Source organism: Bos taurus, chromosome 25 (assembly GCF_002263795.3).
Source record: "Bos taurus isolate L1 Dominette 01449 registration number 42190680 breed Hereford chromosome 25, ARS-UCD2.0, whole genome shotgun sequence".
Taxonomy (NCBI): Eukaryota; Metazoa; Chordata; class Mammalia; order Artiodactyla; family Bovidae; genus Bos; species Bos taurus.
Window position 1 is genome coordinate 2,254,669 of NC_037352.1, and position 21,295 is coordinate 2,275,963.

At 51.7% G+C, this 21,295-nt stretch overlaps 2 protein-coding genes across 2 annotated transcripts; both read left to right on the forward strand.

Moving 5' to 3' along the window:
• The first annotated feature begins 793 nt into the window (after positions 1-793).
• Positions 794-12,932, forward strand: LOC617302 (testisin). The gene is made up of 7 exons (XM_003587809.6): positions 794-1,044; positions 1,145-1,174; positions 1,261-1,287; positions 1,501-1,666; positions 2,339-2,622; positions 12,132-12,286; positions 12,545-12,932. Exons 1-7 carry the CDS (start codon positions 978-980, stop codon positions 12,788-12,790), a joined length of 975 nt encoding a protein of 324 aa, XP_003587857.2. The 5' UTR covers positions 794-977; the 3' UTR covers positions 12,791-12,932.
• A 178-nt stretch (positions 12,933-13,110) lies between these two features.
• On the forward strand, positions 13,111-20,499 carry PRSS33 (serine protease 33). The gene is made up of 8 exons (XM_059881463.1): positions 13,111-13,184; positions 14,656-14,725; positions 16,965-17,070; positions 17,847-17,873; positions 18,093-18,315; positions 18,637-18,908; positions 19,299-19,468; positions 19,666-20,499. Exons 1-8 carry the CDS (start codon positions 13,111-13,113, stop codon positions 19,834-19,836), a joined length of 1,113 nt encoding a protein of 370 aa, XP_059737446.1. The 3' UTR covers positions 19,837-20,499.
• The last annotated feature ends 796 nt before the right edge of the window (positions 20,500-21,295 follow it).

The window sequence follows — 21,295 nt, forward strand, 5'->3', positions numbered from 1 at the left end:
GTCCCCCGTGTCTCCCCAATGCGCCCTGAGGTCAAGAACACCCTGCTCTGCCTGCTCCGGCCCCCAGCGGCTTCTTCCCTTAGAGTCACCACCTGGGCCCTGCTGAGGGTGCCAGGACCCAGTATCCCTGAGGGTGCCCACCTCCTTGGGATATTCCTGCAAGTCCAGACTCCAGACTGCCTCCCCTGCCTGGTGGGACCCCCCCCCCCCGCCCGCCCCCAGAAGCCAATTCCTGGGGACTCATCACTTGGTGCACATGGAGGGGCACTAAGCAGGCACGGGTTCCTCCCAGGTTCCTGTCTGTAGCGTCACAGGGACACAGGAATAAATAACCAGAGATGTTTCCCTCTTCCCTTTTTTTTTTTTTTTGGTGCCATTTCCTTCCCGGCAGGACCCAGGTAAGAACGTTTGTAAAAGGCAATTTCAACTTGAAAATCACCCAGAGGAGGGTGACAAAAAGGGCTGGAACTTGCCACTAGGGGGCAGCTTGGGCCACACGCAGGGACCAGCCCGAGGCCCGCAGAGGGAAGGACGAGACCCAAGACCACCAGTCCCCCAGGAGAGGCTAGTGAGGGGTCTTCTCCTCCCGGCTCAGCCCAACAGTGCCCGGCCCCAATCGGTACTCAGTGAGGACTTGGGACTGTGCTTTCATGAGAGTCCTGACGGTGGGCCAGGTCCTTGGTCCTTTCTAGAGGAAGGAGCGGCTAGCCCCCAGCGTGGCGGACTAGAGAGGGGTCGGCTGCTCGCACCGGTTCCCGGGCCATAGCAAGGTACGTCGTTGGGGACCAGTCCCAGTAACAAGCTCAAAGCCGGGCACTGTGACGTCCCAGGTACCCAAACAAACCTTGGACCAGCGAGGTCGTCGGCCCGGCTGGGGCACCCAGGGTTCCCGCGGCTCCCTCTCCCCCGGGGGGCGCTCAGTGGGGCCCTGGAGCGGGCGGGAGCGGAGAGGGCGCCGGGCGGCCGGGGGCGAGGCCATGCGCCCGCAGGGGGCGGCGCTGCTGCTGGCGCAGCTGTTGGTGCGGATCGAAATCGCCGAGCAGGGTGAGCTCGGGCGGCGAGGGCTGCGGGCGCGAACCGGGGTGAGGGGGGCGGCTGGGGCGCGAGGAGGCAGTGGGGAACTCACCTCGTCTCCTGCCCGCAGCCCTTCGGGACAAGGACCTGCTGCTTCCAGGTAAGGCGTGCGGGAGGCGCTTCCCCGCGGAGGGCTCGTGGGCCCGAGCGCGAAGGGCGCCTCAGCTTTCCCTCTCCCCCCTCCAGGTCTTCAGAACTCGTCGATGCTCGCATGTAACTGATGGGCCCCGGGGGGCCGGGGGCGGGCAGGATGGGGCGGGCGCCCGCGGGCCACGTGGGGCGGGTCCCCAGCGTTCGACGCTTCCTGAGTGTCACGACCCCAGGACGCGCAGTTCCCCGGGAGCCCCTTCCCTTCCCAGTGGGTGAGGGTGGGCAGGATGAGCCTGCCTCCCGCAGCTCAGCCTAGTGTCCGTCTGTCCATCCCAGGGCCTTGTGGCATCCAGGGCATCCAGGTGCGCGTGGTGGGTGGAAATGAGGCCAAGCTTGGGCGCTGGCCGTGGCAGGGCAGCCTGCGTTGGAATAAAGTCCACAGCTGCGGAGCGAGCCTGCTCAACCGCCGCTGGGCGCTCTCGGCCGCGCACTGCTTTGAAAAGTGAGTCTGGGCGCAGGGGGCCCGCTGACCCCGCGTCCCGAGTCTGTGCCAGGACGCGCGCCCATGTGCTACGTGGCCGCGGCCCTCGAGTGCTCCTGAGCCCCAGGCTGGGCTGCAGCCCGTTCCACACCGGCACGAGGCCCCCAGGGCGCTCCCTGAGGAAACCCTATGAGGTTTTTTCCGGAACATTTGTGTGTTTTGTTCTCTTTCTTGCTTCGTTTGTCCCCACATGGCACCTCCAGCCTCCACCTTCCTCACCCCACCTCCCAGCGGAGGTGTGCCCCTGGGGGAGGAATGAGCTGAGGTAAGTGCTGGACAGGAGCCCGGCTGGTGGGGTCAGTGGTTCCCGAAGCTGTGTGGAGCCCAGCCTGTGTGACCCCCGTGAACCTGCTGGTCCCCTTAAGAGGAGGGCCCTGGAGGCGACAGGGGGTTGAGTGACTGGCCAGGTGAGCTGGCAGGGGAGGCACCCTCCTGTCCCACGTCCCCAGGTGTGGGACTTTGTTTGGGGCTCGGGGCTCTCCCCGTTTCTACTCTGGCCTCTTTGTGGAAGGAGGACCTGTGTCCGGGATGAGCCGGGCAGTGGCCCTGCGGTCTCAGGGAGCGGCCCCAGGCGTGCTGGGGTGGCCCACCCTCCCACTGAAGACCCCTGAGGGCTTTCTCCTCCCTTGCCAGGAACAGTTACCCCTCCGAATGGTCAGTCCAGTTTGGGGAACTATCTGCCACACCATCCATTTGGAGCCTGCGGGCCTTCCTGCGTCGATATGGAGTCCAGGATATTATCACATTCTCCCAATTCAGGAAGAATTTTCAGCATGACATCGCCCTGGTGAAGCTCTCCTCCCCGGTTACCTTCAATAAGCACGTCCAGCCCGTCTGCGTCACGTCCTCCTCCTTGGAGTTCAAGAACCGGAATGACTGCTGGGTGACTGGCTGGGGGAACATCGGCGAGAGACAGAGTGAGGCTGGGGACAGACGGGCGGGGGAGGGGAGCACTGTCCACCAGGCCCTGTGCCGGCCCGCACAGCAGCTGCAGGGGCCCCGCCTCGGTCTGTGCCCACACTGCCCTCTCTGTGCCCCCTCAGCAGTCGGCCTTCACCCCCTCCCCGCCCCCACCACGGAGCAGCGCTTTCTGCACCCACACTCAGCTCCCCCTCCCTTCCGGAGGCTTCGAGCCTGGAGCCAGGGACCAAGGCCCACCTGCCCAGACCTGCAGCCCCAGACTGCAGGGGTGCGCGAGGTTTTGGGGTGCACTTATCAGAAAAGCACCGGGCTTTTTTTTTTTTGGAGATACAGTTCACAAAGCATAAAAATCATCCTTTTAAACTGTACAATTCAGGGACTTCCCTGGTGGTGGTGGTTAAGACTCTACCCTTCCACCGCAGGGGGGCATGGATTCAATCCCTGGCTGGGGAACTGAAATCCCACATACTATGTGATATGACAAAAAAAAAAAAAAAGCATAAAATTCAGAGTGGTTTTTTTTTTTTTTTTTGGATACTCAGAATGGTGCAGGTACCACCACTATCTAATTATGGAACATTTTCATCATCTCAAAATGAAATCCCAGACTTATTAGCCATTACTCCTTACTCCTCGTTGTCCTTGGCCATAGTCCCTGGCAACCACTAATCTGCTTTCTGTCTTTATGGATTTACCTACTCTGGTCACTTCACATGAACACGATCTACAACATATGGTCTTTGGTGCCTAGCTTCTCTCACTCAGCATAACATTTTCAATGTTCACTTTTGTTTTGGCATGTCAGTACTTCACTCCTTCTTTCTAAGCTATTTCTCATATTAACCATTTTTAAATACATAATTTGAGACTTCCCTGGTGGTCCAGGGGTTAAGATTTCGCCTTGCAATGCAGGGGGTGTGGGTTCCATCCCCGGTCAGGGGACTAACATCCCACATGTTGTTGTTCAGTTCCTAAGTCGAGTCCGACTTTGTGACCCCCACAGACTGCAGCATGCAGGATCCCACGTGCCTTGCGGCCAAAAAAAAACAAAACATAAAACAGAAGTGATGTTGTAACAAATTCAATAAAGATTTTTTAAATGGTCCACATCAAAAATAAAGTCTATAATTCAATGGCATTTCAAACATGCACAGTGCATAACCGTTGACTATCAAGTTCAAAAACATTTTCATCAAGCCCAAAGGAAATCCCATAACCATTAAGTAATCACTCCCCATTACAGCCCTCCGTCCAGCCCTTAGCAACCACTACCAGCTTTTTGCCTCTATGGATTTATGTGTTCTGGGTATTTCAAGTAAATAGAATCATCCACTATGTCACCTTTCATGTTTGACTTCCTTCACTTAGTATAAAGTTTTCAAGATTCATCCATGTTATAGTATATATCAAAACTTCATTCTTTTTTTTACAGGGAATAATATTCCATTGTATGGATGGACCACAATTTGTTTATTCATTCATTCACTGATGACTGTGTCATTCAATCTTTTGGGTATTTGTGTCAATAGTGAAGTGAAGTCACTCAGTCGTGTCCCACTCTTAGCGACCCCATGGACTGCAGCCTACCAGGCTCCTCCATCCATAGGATTTTCCAGGCAAGAGTACTGGAGTGGGTTGCCATTGCCTTCTCCGTCAATATTGTGTCAATATTAGTATACAAATTTGTGCTTGAATACCTCTTTTTGGTTATTTTGTGAATGCATTTAGCAGTGCAATCCTGGATCACATGATAATTCTATTTTAACTTCTTGAGGAGCTGACAGTGTTCCATAGCAGCTGCTCCATTTTATAGTCCCATCAACAATGAGGGTTATAATTTCTTTCCATTCTCCTCCACACTTATTATTTTACAGGTTGCTGTTGTTTGCGGGGAGGGCATCCTAGTGCGTGTGAAGTGGTGTCTCACTGTGCTTTTGATTTGTGTTTCTCTAATGACCAGTGATGTTGAGCATCTTTTCATGTGCTAGTTGGCCATTTGTATCTTCCTTGGAGTAGTGCCTATTTAAGTACATTACCTTGGTGTGTTTTTTTTTTTTTTTTTGGCCACACTACATGACTTGTGGGATCTTAGGGATTGAACCTGTATCCTCAACAGTGAAAGCATGGAGTTGTAACCACTGGACCACCAGGGAATTCCCAATTGATTAAAAAATATATATTTAATTTATTTATTTTTGGCTGATTCTGGTCTTAGTTACTGCACAAGGGATCATCGATCTTCATTGCAGCATGAGGGATTTTTTTTTTTTTTTAGTTGCTGCATGTGGGAGCTAGTTCCCTGAAAAGGGATAGAGCCTGGGCCTCCTGCATTGGGAGCAGGGAGTCTTAGCCACTGGATCACCAGGGAAGACCCCCAACCCATTTTTAAATTGAGTTGCCTTTGCAGTTGAGTTGTAATAGTTCCTTATATATTCTGGATACTAGACTCTTTTTAGAGATGTGATCTGCAAATATTTGTTCCTATTTTGTGGGTTTCTTTTTTTTATTTTTTCCCCTTTTTTTCTTTTTCTTTTTTTTTTTTTAATGTTCCTGGGTCTCACTCCATAGATTTAATTGGTCTGGGATGTGGCATGGACACTGGGGTATTTTAAAGCTTCCCAGGTAATTATAATATGTAGCTAGGGGTGAGACCAGCTGGCTTGGTGGGATTCATGATGAGCAGAGGGCCAAGTGATGCCAGGAAGGAGGGTTACGATAATCTCCAGGAAACGGATAAAGAGCTAAAGATTTGAAAGTTGAAATGAAGACCTGGCCCAAGTTCTGTCGAACAGGTAGGCTTTAGTGTCTGAAAGTTGTGTTTTGAATCCTCTTACATAACTCTTCAAATTCCTCGAAATAGGGATCATAACCTCCTTCCTCCCAGGTTTCTCCACATTGTCAGTCCCTGGTGTTGATGCGGAAATAGCACTTCAGATGCAGGGCTGAGCCAAGACTCACGGACCACATCTCTTTTCACTTTCATGATAGTGTCTATTTTTTAAAATATATTTAATTATTTAGTTTTGGCTGCCCTGGGTCTTTGTTGCTGCTCATGGGCTTTCTTTCGTTGCAGTGTGCAGGCTTCTCATTGCAGAGGCTTCTCTTACTGTGGAGCATGGGTTCCATGGCATGCAGCTTCAGTAGTTTTGTGGCATGTGACCTCAGTAATTGCAGCTCACAGGCTCAGTAGACGTGGCATGTGGGATCTTCGAGGACCAGGGATTGAACTTGTGTCCCCTGCATTGGCAGGTGGATTCTTAACCACTGAACCACCAGGGAAGTTCATGATAGTGTCTGCTGATGCACAACATTTTTAATTTTGATGAAGTTCAGGTTGCTTTTTTCTTTTGCTGCTTTAACTTTTGATGTCATGTCTAAGAAATCATTTTCAAGTTCAAGGTCATGAAAGTGTACTCTCATGTTTTCTTGAAGAGTTTTAAGTTTGGTTATAGTGCAAGGAGATCCAACCAGTCCATTCTGAAGGAGATCAGCCCTGGAATTTCTTTGGAAGGAATGATGCTAAAGCTGAAACTCCAGTACTTTGGCCACCTCATGCGAAGAGTTGACTCATTGGAAAAGACTCTGATGCTGGGAGGGATTGGGGGCAAGAGGAGAAGGGGACGACAGAGAATGAGATAGCTGGATGGCATCACTGATTCGATGGACATGAGTCTCAGTGAACTCCAGGAGTTGGTGATGGACAGGGAGGCCTGGCATGCTGCGATTCATGGGGTCGCAAAGAGTCAGACATGACTGACTGACTGATCTGATCTGATCTGATCTGATAATGTTAGCTGTTATATTGATATGTATGTCTTTGATTCATTTTGAGTTGATCTTTGTTTATAGTGTGAGATAAGGGGTCTGGCTTCATTTTTTGCATTTGGATATCTAGTTGTCTCAGCACCATTTGGTGAAGAGACTGTTCTCTACTCTACTGAATTGTCTTGGCACCCTTGCCAAAAATCAGTTGGCCAAAGAAGAAAGGGTTTGTTTTTTTTTCTACACTCAAAATTATATTCCATTGGTCTGTGTTTCTATCTGTTTGTCAGCACCCCATTGTTTGATGCCTGTACCTTCCAATTATATTTTGAAATTGAAAAGTGTGTGTTCTCCAACTTGTACTTTTTCAAATATTGGTTTGTTATTTGAGTTCAAAACATCTCTTGATATTTTACATAAATTTTAAAATCAACTTGTCAATTTCCACTCAAAAGACCTTTGGAGTTTGGATAGAGGTTGCATTGAATCTGTAAATTGCTTTAGGAGAGTATTGTCATTGAAATAATATTAAGTCTCCAGTCCATTCACATGAGATATACTTCCATTTATTTAAATCTTATTTAATATCTTTCAGCAATCTTGTGTAGTGCTTCTTGTGGGCAGATCTTTCATCTCCTCAATTAAATCTATTTCTAACTATTTTATTCTTATTGATGTTATTATATAAATAAATTTTGTTTTCTGATATTGTTTTGGAATTGTTCATTGGCAGTGTATAGAAATATAATTGATTTTTATGTCGATTTCAGATCTGCAGATTTGCCAAGTTTATTAATTCTAGTCCTTTCTTGTGTATTCTTTATGATTTTCTGTATATAAGATCATGTCATCTGTGAATAAAGAGTTTCACTTCTTCCTTTCCAACTTGAATATGTTTTTATTTCTTTTTCTTGCCTAATTTCTCTGACTAGAACTTCCAATAAAATGTTAAGTGGAAGTGGCAAAAAAAAAACTGGCATCCTTGTCTTAGGGAGAAAGCTTTCAGTCTTTCACAATTCTGTATATTAGCTGTGGATGCTTCACATATGATCATTATCAGGCTAAGAAAGTTCTCTCTATGCTTAGTTTATTGATTGTCTTTATAATGAAAGAGTGTTGGATTTTCCTGCATCAATCAGGATAACCATGTGGGTTTTTTTCTTTGTTCTATTACTATAGTATGCAGTATATTGATTGATTTTTATATATTGGACACCCCCCGCCTTGCACTCTTCAGATAAATCTCACTTGGTCATGGTGTTAGAATTCCTTTAATATGAAAGACAGGGAAGCCTGGCGTGCTGTGGTCCAGGGGGTTGCAAAAGTTGGACATGACTGAGCAACCAAACAACAGCATGCCACTGGACTCAGTTTGCTAGTCTTTTGTTGAGGATTGTTGCATATATGTTGATCTGTAGTTTCTTTTGTGAGATAGCTTATCTGGGCTTTGTTGTCACAGAACGAGTTAGGAAGTGTTGTTTAAAAAGGTTTGATGTTAATTTCTTTCTATATTTTTAAAAAAATATTTATTTACTTGCTTGGCTCGTGCGGTCTTAGTTGCAGCATGTGGGATCTTAGTTCGAACCCTCATCCTTTGCATTACAAGGCAGATTCTTAACCACTGGACCACCTGGGAAAAGCCCTCCTCCTGTGTTTGACAGATGTCACCATTTAAGTCATCTGGCCCAGGACTTTTCCTCATTGGGAGATTTCTGACTACTGACTAAATCTCTTGACCTAGATTTTCTATTTCTTCTTGAATTTGTTTTGGTATTTTGTGTGTTTCTAGGCATTTGCTCATCTTCGAGGTTATCTAATTTGTTGGCATACAATTGTTCATAGTACTCACTTACAGTCCTTAAATTTTCTTTAAGGTCAGTGATAGTGTCCCCACTTTCATTGTCAGTTTTGTTGATCTTTCAAAGAACCTGTGCTCCACTCAATATGTCAGCAAATTTGGAAAACTCAGCAGTGGCCACAGGACTGGAAAAGGTCAGTTTTCATTCCAACCCCAAAGAAAGGTAATGCCAAAGAATGCTCAAATTACCGCACAATTGCATTCATCTCACACACTAGTAAAGTAATGCTCAAAATTCTCCAAGCCAGACTTCCGCAATATGTGAATTGTGAACTTCCTGATGTTCAAGCTGGTTTTAGAAAAAGCAGAGGAACCAGAGACCAAATTGCCAACATCCGCTGGATCATGGAAAAAGCAAGAGAGTTCCAGAAAAGCATCTATTTCTGCTTTATTGACTATGCCAAAGGCTTTGACTGTGTGGATCACAATAAACTATGGAAAATTCTGAAAGAGATGGAAATACCAGACCACCTGACCTGCCTCTTGAGAAACCTGTATACAGGTTAGGAAGCAACAGTTAGAACTGGACATAGAACAAGAGACTGGTTCCAAATAGGAATAGGAGTACGTCAAGGCTGTGTATTGTCACCCTGCTTATTTAACTTATATGCAGAGTACATCATGAGAAACGCTGGACTGGAGGAAGCACAAGCTGGAATCAAGATTGCCGGGAGAAATATCAATAACCTCAGATATGCAGATGACACCACCCTTATGGCAGAAAGTGAAGAACTAAAGAGCCTCTTGATAAAAGTGAAAGAAGAGAGTGAAAAAGTTGGCTTAAAGCTCAATATTCAGAAAACTAAGATCATGGCATCCAGTCCCATCACTTCATGACAAATAGATGGGGAAACAGTGGAAACAGTGGCTGACTTTATTTTTCTGGGCTCCAAAATCTCTGCGGATGGTGATTGCAGCCATGAAATTAAAAGACACTTGCTCCTTAGAAGGAAAGTTATGACCAACCTAGACAGCATTTTAAAAAGCAGAGACATTACTTTGTCAACAAAGGTTCATCTAGTCAAGGCTATGGTTTTTCCAGTAGTCATGTATGGATATGAGAGTTGGATTATAAAGAAAGCTGAGTGCAGAAGAATTGATGCTTTTGAACTGTGGTGTTGGAGAAGACTCTTGAGACTCCCATGGACTGCAAGGAGATCCAGCCAGCCCATCCTAAAGGAGATCAGTCCTGGGTGTTCATTGGAGGGACTGATGTTGAAGCTGAAACTCCAATACTTTGGCCACCTGATGCACAGAGCTGACTCATTTGAAAAGACCCTGATGCTGGGACAGATTGAGGGCAGGAGGAGACGGGGATGACAGAGGATGAGATGGCTGGATGGCATCACCGACTCAATAGACATGAGTTTGAGTGAACTCCGGGAGTTGGTGATGAACAGGGAGGCCTGGCATGCTGAGGTTCATGGGGTTGCAAAGAATCAGACACGACTGAGCGACTGAACTGAACTAAATGAGTTTTTGATGTGTTGTGTTTTTATTTCCATTAATCTCACAGTGCTTTCTAATTTTCCTCATGATTTCTTCTTTGGTTAGGAGTATGTTGTTGAATTTCCATATGGTGAATTTTTCAGTTTTCCTTCTGATTCTGAAGGAACAGAATTCTAGCCTCAATCAGCTGTTTTCTATGCGGTCAGTCTTTTCTACTTTATTCTAACTCATTTTGTGGTCTGACATCTATCTTGGAGAATGTTTTGTATCCACTTAAAAAGAATGTGTGTTCTGCTCTTCTTTGGGGGGATTGTTCTGGTCTACTGACTATTCAAGACCTCTTTTTTCTTAGTGGTCTTCTCTTTGATTGTTCTTTCCATTAATAAAAGTGGGGCATTGAAGTCTCTGCTGTTATTCTAGAACTGTCTGTTTCTCCCAGCAGTTACATCAATTTTGTATCATGTAGTTTGGGGCTGGTATTAGATATGTAGATATTTATAATTATTTTATCTTGAAGACTTGACACATTTATCAATAGTTAATGTCCTTCTTTGACTCTTATGACATGTTTTGACTTAAAATCTATTTTGTCTAATATTAGTACAGCAACCTCAGCTCTTTTTGGTTACTATTTGCATGGAATCTCTTTTTCCAACCTTTCACCTTCAACCTATATTTGCATTTGGATCTAAAATTATTATCTTGTAGACAGGATATGGCATCCCACTCCAGTATTCTTGCCTGGAAAATCCCATGGACAGAGAAGCCCAGCAGCCTACAGTCCACAGGGTCACAAAGAGTCAGACACGACGGAATAATTTCTCACCTCAGAGACAGGATATAGTTGGATCCTTGTTTTTAATCCATTCTGGCAATCTCTGCCTTTTAATTGGTGTTTAATCCACTTACATTAAAGTTAATTTGATAGGAAGAATTTACTGTGTCCTTTATTCTGTTGGTTTTCTATATTTTGTCAGATGTAGAAGATATAGATATTTTGTATCTATATCTTATATCATCCCTATGCCTTATATCTTATTTCTTCTTTTCTTGTTTAATTGATTTTTATTAGTATACTGTATTGATTTTCTTCTCATTTCCTGCTCTGTGTATTTTTTATTTTCTCAGCAGTTGCTCTGGAGATAAGTTAATAACTTAAACTTATAACAGTCTATTTTGAATTAATATCAACTTAGGTTCAATAGCATACAAAAATTCTGTTCCTATACAATGCTATTCTCCTTTAAGTTGTTATTGTCACAGTTCCATCTTTATATATTGTGTAGTCATTAACAGGTTTATAATTATTCTTATGCATTTGTTTTTTAAATTGTATAGGAAAAAAGTTATGAACCAAAATTATAATAATACTGGCTTTTATATTTACTTGTGTAGTTACCTTCACCATTGTTCTCTATTTCTTCCTATGGGTTTAAGTTTCTGTCTACTGTCCTTTCATTTCAGCCTGAAAGGGTCCCTTTTCCATTTCTTGAAGGGCAGGCCTACTATGATGAACAGTCTCAGCATTTGTTTATCTGGGAATGTCTTAATCTCGCCTTCATATTTTTGAAAGGTAGTTTTGCCTGATGTTGAATGCTTGGTTGACTGTTTTCTTCTCTTAGCACTTTACATATGTCGTCTCACTGCCTCTTGGGCTCCAGGGTGTCTGGAAGGAATTTAGCTGTCAGTCTTGCCAAAGATCCCTTGTACTTGATGTGTGTCTTCTCTCTCAACGTTTTTTTAAATAAGATTCTCCCTTTGCCTTTTGATATTTTGATGAAAACGTATCTCGATGTGGATCTCCTTGTGTTTATCCTACTTGGAGTTTGTTGGTCTTCTTGAATGTATAGATTCATGTGTGTGTGCGCGTTCATTCATGTCTGACTCTTTGCGAGTCCATGGACTGTAGCCCACCAGGCTCCTTTGTCCGTGGGATTTTCCAGGCTAGAGTACTGGAGTGGGTTGCCATTTCCTACTCCAAGGGATCGTCCCAGCCCAAGGATTGAACCCACATCTCTTACACTGGCAGACGGATTCTTTATCACTGAGTCACATCTTTCATCAAATTTGGGAACTCTTCAGCCTGAATCATGCAGCTGTAGTATACTGATTACAAACAAGCTCAGCAGCATCAGCCCCTCCCCACTGCGTAGCTTCAGCCAAGATCTCTCCCCACTGGTCCAGGCAGGGCCTGTTATCTGCATGCCACGGAGAGGGAAACTGAGTCTGGGGGAGGAGCTGTAACAGCCCCCCCATCCATTGGGTCCTTCTGTGGTCCACCAAGTGCTGGGTGCTGGGCTGGAGCAGAGGAGCCATGTGCCGGGGACTGTGGGTGTCCCGGGAAGTCCACTTCCCTGCTTCTTACCCCATTTCCCCAGATGGCAGAGGAGAGGCTAAGGTTGTTTCTTTCTCTCTCCTGCCCTCAACCCCTGGCAGAGCTGCTGCCTCCCTACAATCTCCGGGAAGTGCAGGTCTCCATCATAAACAAATCCAGGTGTTCCTACCTGTTCCAGCAGCCTTTATACCGCAGAAACATCAATCATGGCATGATTTGTGCTGGCTCTGAAGATGGCGACGCTGACAGCTGCAAAGTGAGTACCCCTGCCCCACTCCTCCAAATTTTGGTTCTGAGGGCAACCCTCTTGACTCCCTACCAATCCATCCTCAGAATGTATTCATCAGATCACTGTAGACCTCATTATCCAGCCTGTAAAACAAGCTTCCTGTCTCACATTCATTGTACCTCCTTGGATCCTTATGTGAAATCCAGAGGACAGACTCTGCTCTCAGTCTCTCCTGGGGCCCCTCCTGCCTCGCCCTCGGCCTTGCTCACCCACACTGCTTTCCAGGGTGACTCAGGTGGACCCTTGGTCTGCGAAAAGAATGGGCGGTGGATTCAGATTGGAATCGTGAGCTGGGGAGTGGGCTGTGGTAGGCGCAACCGGCCTGGTGTCTACACCAATGTCAGTCATTACTTCAGCTGGATCCAGTTGCTGACGGCCCGCAGCACACCCAGGCCAGACCCCTCTTGGTTGCTGCTCCCCCTCGCTCTGCTCTGGACTCTCTTACTCCTGCAGATGGCCTGTGCACACTAGAGTCCATGAGGATGCTGTAGTTACCGCAGCTCTGGGCACACTCACCAAGGGCTGGGGGCACCCTGGTGGCAGGGTGGCCTGCTGGATCAGGCCTCGTCCCCTTCTGTCCCCTTTGCTAATAAAGTGTGTATATTCAAGTTGACACCCTGCAGCACATTCTGTGGCTCCAGATGGCTTCCTGGACACCCTCATGGTCACCCGCGTCCTGTCCACCCCAAGACCACTCCTTAACTCCCAAATCATCATCCACCCAGGTCTGAGTTGCAAACAACAGAACCCTCTCAGGTGGTTCAGTCTGAGAGGACGTTAGGAGCAGCAGGATGGCTGGGGGCTCGGAGAGCTGGAGTGGGGGTGCTGTGGCGGAAATGCCCCCAGACTCCCCAGTGCTCATACCGTGCCCCCCACCACACAGATGCAGGCACTCTGGTCTCACCACGGTCCCCAAAGGCTGACCTGGGACCAGGACAAGGGTGTGGGTAGTTCATTTGGGAGGCAATGCCAAGAAGCCCCAGTGAAGAGCAGAGATGAGGCAGAAGGGGCAAGAGCCAATGACATTTGACCCTTGTGGCAGCTGACGCACAGTCTGGCTGGGGCCCCCCTGAGAGTTCACAGAGACACACCTCAGCATCGCCTGGGGGACAAAGACCCGGTGTGGCCACTTTTATCCTGATTCCCTGTGGTTGACGGTTGTCCTGGGGGCATGGAGGCTCCAAGTTCCATCACGTGGCCTGGGTGGAGGGGGCGGCATCAAGCATGTCTGCCCCACCCCCACTGGGCTCCCAGAACGCAGCCTCAGTGTGGCCAACGGACAGGTCAGCAGGGTTGTCTGGGGCCCCTGGGAACTGCTCAGGCAGATGTGTGTTTTCATGGGACCCACGGGTGCTGTGAGCACAGAAGGTGCTAGAAGCTCTGGTCCGGCTGGGGCTGGTCACTGTGCAGAGGCAGGTGGAGGAGTCTGGGAGGGGTGTCCTCATCACCCCTGCCTGCCCAAAAGCCACATTGGCTGTGACACCACTTTCATGCCCCTTAGCAGCCCCCAAAGCTGGAGCTTCCCCTTCCCCAACTACTGAGCCCACAGGCAGCAGTGAAGACCTGACTCAGCCAAATAAATAAACATTTTTTAATAAAATAAATAATTTTTAAAAATGATGAGGGGCTTCCTTGGTGGCTTGGTGGTACAGAACCTGGCTGCCAATGCAGCAGACATGGGTACGATCCCTGTTTTGGAAAGATGCCACATGCTGCAGAGCCACTAAGCCTACGCACCACAACTACTGAGCCCGTGCTCCGTAACGAGAGAAGGCCAAGCAGCACAACCAGAGAGTAGCCAGCCCCCGCTCGCCACGACTAGGGAAAGCCCACGCAGCAACGAAGACCCAGCACAGTCAAAAATAAATACATTTTTTTTAAAAAAACGATGAAACTGAGACCCAGAGAGGTGACAGAATCCTTCAAGTCACCTAGCTCACAATGGCCCATGTCGACCTCAGGCTGTGTGGCGTGCGTGACTCAGAGGGGCCAGCAGGTGCCTGGTGCCTGGTGTCTTCCACGTCTCCCAGGTGGGACTCACCTGCTTTGAGATTTCCACCCTCCGCCATCTGCCCTTCGGAGCAGTCAAAACCTGAGGACGTCCCTGCTCATCTCCCCCAAAGGCCCTCCGGGCTGACCCCACACAGAACGCTCACTGGTGTCCCGTGTTACTGGAGGACCGCATGATTTAATGCCTGTGAAGCGCTTGGCCCCAGACCAGCCGCCCTGCGACACTGCCCCGCAGGCCTGCCTGGCAGGGTGTTACGGCCCCTCCTCCAGCAGTGGGCCGAGTAACCTCTGGTGGCCTAGTGCCTGAGTGACAGTCTTGTCCACAGAAATACCGTCAAGCCCGGCCAGGCACACATTCCCCACAGCGTCCTGTTCAGGGCCACTTACCCCAGCCCGGTGCCACAGCGCACCCCTCCCTGTGGCCCGGCTCACCCCACACCGTTGTCCCTCCTTGCATGACTCTGGTTGGTGATGTCGGCATGGGGTGGGCTCAGGCTGCAGCCCTCCCAGAGGGCCTGGGTTGTGCTGGGACATCAGTGGAAAAACACCTGGGTCCCAGGAAGGCCACCCCTACCCCACACGTTCCACAAACCATCTCTGGAGGCTGGAGCATGGGCTTGAGCCTGGTCCTGGAACGTGGACTGTGGAAGTCAGGCCCGAGGCTGCTCTCCCTCGCTTTGTGTGGAAAGACGGGCTGGTTCGCCACTAGGTCCCCTCATTCGTCTCCTTCACCCTCACCGCCCCCCATGCCTACTGGCCCTGTCCACTTACTCCCGAACACTCAGTGCCCACTCTGTGCTGGCACTGCTCTTGCCAGTGGGGACTGGATATTTGTGCACGTGCTCAGTCACTCAGTCGTGTCTGACTCTTCGAGATCCCGTGGACTGTAACCCACCAGGCTCCTCTGTCCCTGGGATTCTCCAGGCAAAAATACTGGGGTGGGTTACCATTTCCTCCTCCAGGGGATCTTCCTGACCCAGGGATGGAACCTGTGTCTCCTGCGTCTCCTTCGTTGACAGGCAGGTTCTTTACCACCGAGCCACCTAGGAAGAACATCTGTGAACTTTCCAAAATTTATATGTTGAATCTTTAACCCCAGTGACTCTGGAAGTAATTAAATGAAGTCATAGGGTGGACTTATTAGTGTCCTTATAGAAAGAGATACCAGGGGCTTTCCTGATAGTCCAGTGGCTGGGACTCTGAGCTCCCAAAGCAGGGGGCCCAGGTTCGACCCCTGGTCAGGGAACTAGATCCCACATGCCACAACCAAGACCCGGCACAGCCAATAAATAAATAAATAATTTTTTTTTTTAGAAAGAGAGACCAGGGGACTTCCCTGGCAGTACAGTGGTTAGGACTCCATGCTTCCACTGCTGGGGGCCTGGGTTCAATCCTTGGTCAGGGGACTAAGATCCTGCATGCCACACAGCACAACCAGAAAAGAAAAAAAGACAGCAGCGCCTCCCCCCACTACCCCTCATGCCCAGGAGACACAAAGAGAAGGCTATGTGATCATTCAGTGACATGGCAGGGCAGCCCCCTACAAGCCAAGAGAAGAGGCTCCCATCTGGCCAGTTCCTTGTTCTTGGACGTCCAGCCTCCAGAATGGAACTTAAGCCCCCAGTCTGTGGGCTCAGACAGTAAAGAATCTACCTGCCATGCAGGAGACCCAGGTTCAATCCCTGGATTGGGAAGATCCCCTGGAGAAGGCAGTGGCAAACCACTCCAGTATTCTTGCCTAGAGCATTCTATGGACAGGCTATGGGGTCGCAAAGAGTTGGACATGACTGAGCGACTGACACTGTGGTGTTCTGTCCTGGCAGCCTGAGCTAAGACAGGGACAGAGACCCAGTCCCTGCCTCACGGAGGGGAGACAAACAGGTATGAATCAGATCTCCCCTGTCACACATCACCTCCTTCTGGGACACGGCCAAGGAGGGGGTGTGCTGGACAGGAAGGCCCCCAGGATGGGGAACCAAGTGGATGGCTGCTGGAGTGGGGCACTGACTTGGTAAAAGGAGATTCCGGAGCCTTTCCAGGAGGTGGGAGCAGTCCAGGCCCCCACCCCCACCCCATCCCATGCATCCCACCCCGCTACTCCATCCTTGCCTGGCTGGACTCAGGCTCCCAGCCCCAGTTCCGTGCACCTTGGCCCAAGCCAGGCTTCCTTCGAGAAACCCAGGTGTCGCTTTCTTTCCACGGCAAAAGCACTGTTCAAAGCATCTTTGTTCAAGGCTGGACTGAGGAAGCCGCAGCCCCGCCCTGACCTCCTTAATTACCTCCTGGCCCCCACCCTGCTCCTGGCTTTTTAAGCCCCCAGATCCTCCCCCAGCCCAGTTAGCAGGGAGGACACCAGCTGCAAGGGTGAGAAAAGAATCCAGGGTCTGTGGAGAACAGGGTTGGGGGGCATCTATCAGGGAAATACAAGATGGGGGAGGGGCTGGGCTCCAGGGCTTGAATGGAGACCTAAGGTGCCCAAATCATGCGGCACTTGAGAGGGCAGGGGTGGTCCCTGGGGCCTGGGCATAGGGCATAGAGCGTGGGCCACAGGGCTAGTTCTGGGACCAACCAGGGTCTGAAGGAAGACAAAAGGAGCTCAGGGTGGGGGGGCTAGATCCTCCTCTTCTCTCGGCAGGCTCCAGCCAGGCTAGTCCTGGGCAGCACCACCCTTACCGGGCCCAGCCCTGAAGACAGAATGAAGTGGGCTTCCTCCCTCCAGGTCCTGCTCCTACTGCTGCTGGGTGAGTGGGGGCGGGGCTGGGGGTGCTGACCACAGGAGCTTTGGCTTCCATCTGCCCAGCCTTCCTGCTTCCTCTAGAGCACTCTAAGGCATCCTACTCTTTTTTCTATTTTTGGCTGCACTGGGTCTTCCTTGCTCCTTCCAGGCTTTCTCTAGCTGCCGCACGTGGGCTTCTCACTGCTGTGGCTTCTCTCCTTGCATGTAGGATCTTCCCTGACCAGGGATTGAACCTGTCTCCCAATCCGCACTGGGAGGTGGATTCTTAACCACTGGATCACCAGGGAAGTTCAGGCATCCCATTCTTGGCTCCAGAGCTTCCCCAGTGACTCAGCGGTAGAGTCTGCCTCAATGCAGGAGCCACAGGAGACGCGGGTTCAATCCCTGGGTGAGGCAGATCCCCTGGAGAAGGAATTCTTGCCTGGAGAATCCCATGAACAGAGACCAGCAGGCTACAGTCCCTGGGGTTGAGTAGAGTCGGACACGACTGAAGTGACCCAGCACACCCGCACTACTGGCTCCAAGGGTTCACGCTGTCTCTGTCACTGACCTGGGGCTCTCCGAATCTGGTTGTGCTCGTCTGTGTAATGGGTCTAAGTCCCGACCTCACAGGGCTCTGGGGAGGGTTTAATCCTGGTAGTCGATTGCACAAAAATCTGGCATCAAGTCAGTGCGACATATACATTCCACCCTCCTTCCTAATCTGTGACCGCCCTCCCCGTCACCCCGTTACCTGACACCAGACCCGTAATCCAGTCCCTTCCCTGCTTCCACCTCCAGGAGCAGCCGGGACCCTGGGATATGTAGGTAAGGAAGCCGCGGAAACCCCCTGTGCCTACCCCTCCCTAACCCCGCCCCCACCCGCCTCCCCGGCCCCACCCCTTCCTAACCCCGCCCCCACCCGACTCCCTAACCCCGCCCCCACCCGACTCCCCCGGCCCCCACCCGTCCATAAACCCGCCCCACCCTGCTCCCCGGCCCTACCCAACCCGCCTCCCCGGCCCCACCCGCCTCCCTAACCCCGCCCGCATCCGCCTCCCCGGCCCCCCACTGCTCTGCCCACCCCCGGTCCCCTTGTCCTCCCAGCTTGTGGGCAGCCTCGGGTGTCCAGTCGTATCGTGGGCGGCCGGGACGCCAGGGCCGGAGAGTGGCCGTGGCAGGCGAGCATCCAGCACCGCGGGGCGCACGTGTGCGGGGGCTCGCTCATCGCCCCGCAGTGGGTGCTGACGGCGGCACACTGCTTCCCCAGGTCAGCAGGCAGCCGGACCCCACCGAGGGACGGTCCCCTCCCCCTAGGGCTCCGCGTCGAGGTTTGCCAGGCCGGGGCGGGTGGAGCAAGACCCAGGGAAGGTCTTGGATCCGGGGCTGTAAGTGGCCACGTTTGTACAGACCCCCGGGCGATTGGGCAGGGCCCAGCCCTTGCTCCAGCGTCCCACACCCACTGGGACCCCGCGCCCAGACTTCGCGCAGGTCTCACCCCGGGCTCTGAGAGAGAGGGCGACGGGGACGAGCGCTCCTGGGCTGGAGGGGAAGCTGCCTTAATATTAGACCTAGCGCCCCCGTCACGCAGGAAGGCGCTGCCCGCTGACTACCGCGTGCGCCTCGGGGCGCCGCACCTGGGTCCCAGCTCGCCCCCTGCTCTCCTGGCGCCCGTGCGGAGGGTGCTGCTGCCCCCGGACTACTCGGAGGACGGGGCCCACGGGGACCTGGCGCTGCTGCTGCTGCGCCGCCCAACGCCCCTGAGCACCCGAGTTCAGCCCGTCTGCCTGCCGGAGCCTGGAGCCCGCCCACCGCCCGGCACACCCTGCTGGGTCACTGGCTGGGGCAGCCTCCGCCCAGGAGGTGAGGCAGAGGGCAGGGCACGGGGGCACTGGGGGAGGGCCAGGGGCTCTCTCCCCAGCTCGCTCTGACCTCCAGGGACCCAGACATCCTCTCTGTAAGGCCAGGGAGCCCTGGGCTGTCAGGTGAGGCTTTTCCCACCCTCTGCGGGCTCTTCCTGGGTGTCCGATTCTTGCAACCCCATGGACTGTAGCCCACCAGACCGCCTCGGTCCATGGGATTCTCCAAGCAAAAATACTGGAATGGGTTGCCATGCCCTCCTCCAGGGGATCTTCCCAACCCAGGGATCAAACTCACATCTCTTAAGTCTCCTACATTGGCAGGTGGGTTCTTTACCACTAGTGCCACCTGAGAAGTCTCTGCCGCCTCTTAGACCTCCCCCTTCTCCTCCAGTGCCACTCCCAGAGTGGCGACCCTTGCAGGGAGTGAGGGTGCCACTGCTGGACGCTCACACCTGTGACCACCTCTACCACCTGGGCACCGACGTGCCCCGGGCAGAACACATAGTGCTGCCGGGGAGCCTGTGCGCTGGCTATGTCGGGGGCCAGAAGGACGCCTGCCAGGTGCGAGACGCTGCCCGGAATGTCTGGAGCCCACGCCCCTGTGGCCAGCACCCTACCTCCTTAGGACCTGGGACCCAGGATGTACCACCTCCAGGCTCAGTGTGCTGAACCCCGACCCAGAGGCACCCCTGAGGGATGGCAGCCTGGGACCCAGAGTCCCTGGGGGGCTGGGACCTAAGCTCTCCTTTCTCCTGCAGGGTGACTCTGGAGGACCCCTGGTCTGCATGAAGTCTGGGCGCTGGATCCTGGTGGGTGTGGTGAGCTGGGGCAAGGGCTGTGCTCTGCCCAACCGTCCAGGGGTCTATACCAATGTGGCCACTTACAGCCCCTGGATTCAGGCTCACCTCAACATCCCATGCAGTGACTGACCTGAAGCCAGACTCTGGGGTCCCGTGGCTGCCCGGTCTGTCTGGGGACCGACACATCCCTCACCCTTCTGGACTGAAGGCTCAGAGGCCTGATAAAGCCAAGGAGCCACCCATCCATCAATTTGTCTGTCTGTCCCCAGCATCCTCCGTGGAGCTCACCAAATGCGAGTTGCCAACCCTCCTCCAGGAGCCTCCCGTGTGTCTAGGGGTCTCACATTCCCTCTGTTCCCCTCCTGCTCATATTTCCCTCCTGAACTCCAGCCAGGGCACCCAAAGACAGGCAAGTGATTCAGTGCTGGGTCTGGTCTGCATGCCCCTCTTTTCCGGAAGGAGTCAGAGAGATACAAATGGGACCAGAACCCAACACCAAGGAGATGATTGTCCATTGCTAGCTTTGAAGATGGAGGGGCCACGTGGTGAGGAGCTGAGGGCGGCCCCTGGCCGACAGCCAGTAGGGAAAGGAGCACCTCGGTGCGACAGCTGCAAGGGACTAAATCTGGCCAATAACCTGAACAAGCTTGGAAGCCAACAACTCCTCCCGCAGCCTGCAGACCAGAGCCCTGACAGTCTATGCCCTTGGTTTCAGCCTGGTGAGACCCTAAACAGGAACCCGGTTGAGCCCACCCACAGAGTTGTGATGTAATAAATTAGTGTTTAAGCTGCTGTGTTTGTAGTCATCTGCCGTAGCAGTAGAAAACTCGTATTTTGCCCCACTGTAGTGAAGGTGCCCCAGGAGGCAGGTGGCGGCCACCAGACCTGCCCTTCCCATGCATTCAGGAGTCTGGGGCACTTGGCATCATCCCCTCTACCAAGAGGGGCCCCCAGGTAGGCGTGGCCGTAGCTTCTGCTGTCCTTAGCTTTTTCTGCCACTCCCCCATTCCGTGCCCTGTGTGGGTCTGGGGCTTCCCAGCCCAGGACCTCCCTTCCCCGCCTGCACCTGGAGACCGGCCTATGCCCTTTCAGCTCCCTGACCACCCTCACGTTCTGGCACCTGGTATTCTCGCCCCTCTCTGCCATCTCACCCCCAGGCCAAGGGTCATCCGTCTGTATAGACAGAGCTCAGTTTCTACAGCAACAGAAGGAACAACCTGAACGAAACCTAGAAACTCCAACCTTCGGAAGTGACAGGAGCAAGGGGGGCAGGGGGGCAAGGAAGGCTATCCCTGAAGGGGCAGCCTGGCTGGACGGGGCCAAGTGCGGCTGCCCCACGCAGGCCTGAGCCGTGGCTCCCTCCCTTTTCTTTCTTTTTTTTTTTTTTTCTGCCACTCCATGTGTCTTATGGGATCTTAGTTCCCCAACCAGGGATTGAACCCATGCCCTCTGCGGTGAAAGTACTGAGTCCCTACCACTGGACCGCCAGGGAACTCCCCCTCCTTTTTTTTCGTTTTCTCCCAGGGGAAAAAGTGACTGCAGCATGTGGTCGCTGCTGGGCCAGACCTGGCTGGGAGAGAGGGTGGGT

Bases quoted from the DNA above. Each gene is read 5' to 3' on its own strand.
- LOC617302 (XM_003587809.6), top strand. From the start codon at position 978: ATGCGCCCGCAGGGGGCGGCGCTGCTGCTGGCGCAGCTGTTGGTGCGG. The intron at 1,288-1,500 runs GTAACTGATGGG...TGTCCATCCCAG, and splicing joins GAACTCGTCGATGCTCGCAT to GGCCTTGTGGCATCCAGGGC. The intron at 12,287-12,544 runs GTGAGTACCCCT...ACTGCTTTCCAG, and splicing joins GCGACGCTGACAGCTGCAAA to GGTGACTCAGGTGGACCCTT.
- PRSS33 (XM_059881463.1), top strand. From the start codon at position 13,111: ATGGCTGGGGGCTCGGAGAGCTGGAGTGGGGGTGCTGTGGCGGAAATG. The intron at 18,909-19,298 runs GTGAGGCAGAGG...CTTCTCCTCCAG, and splicing joins GGGCAGCCTCCGCCCAGGAG to TGCCACTCCCAGAGTGGCGA. The intron at 19,469-19,665 runs GTGCGAGACGCT...TTTCTCCTGCAG, and splicing joins GCCAGAAGGACGCCTGCCAG to GGTGACTCTGGAGGACCCCT.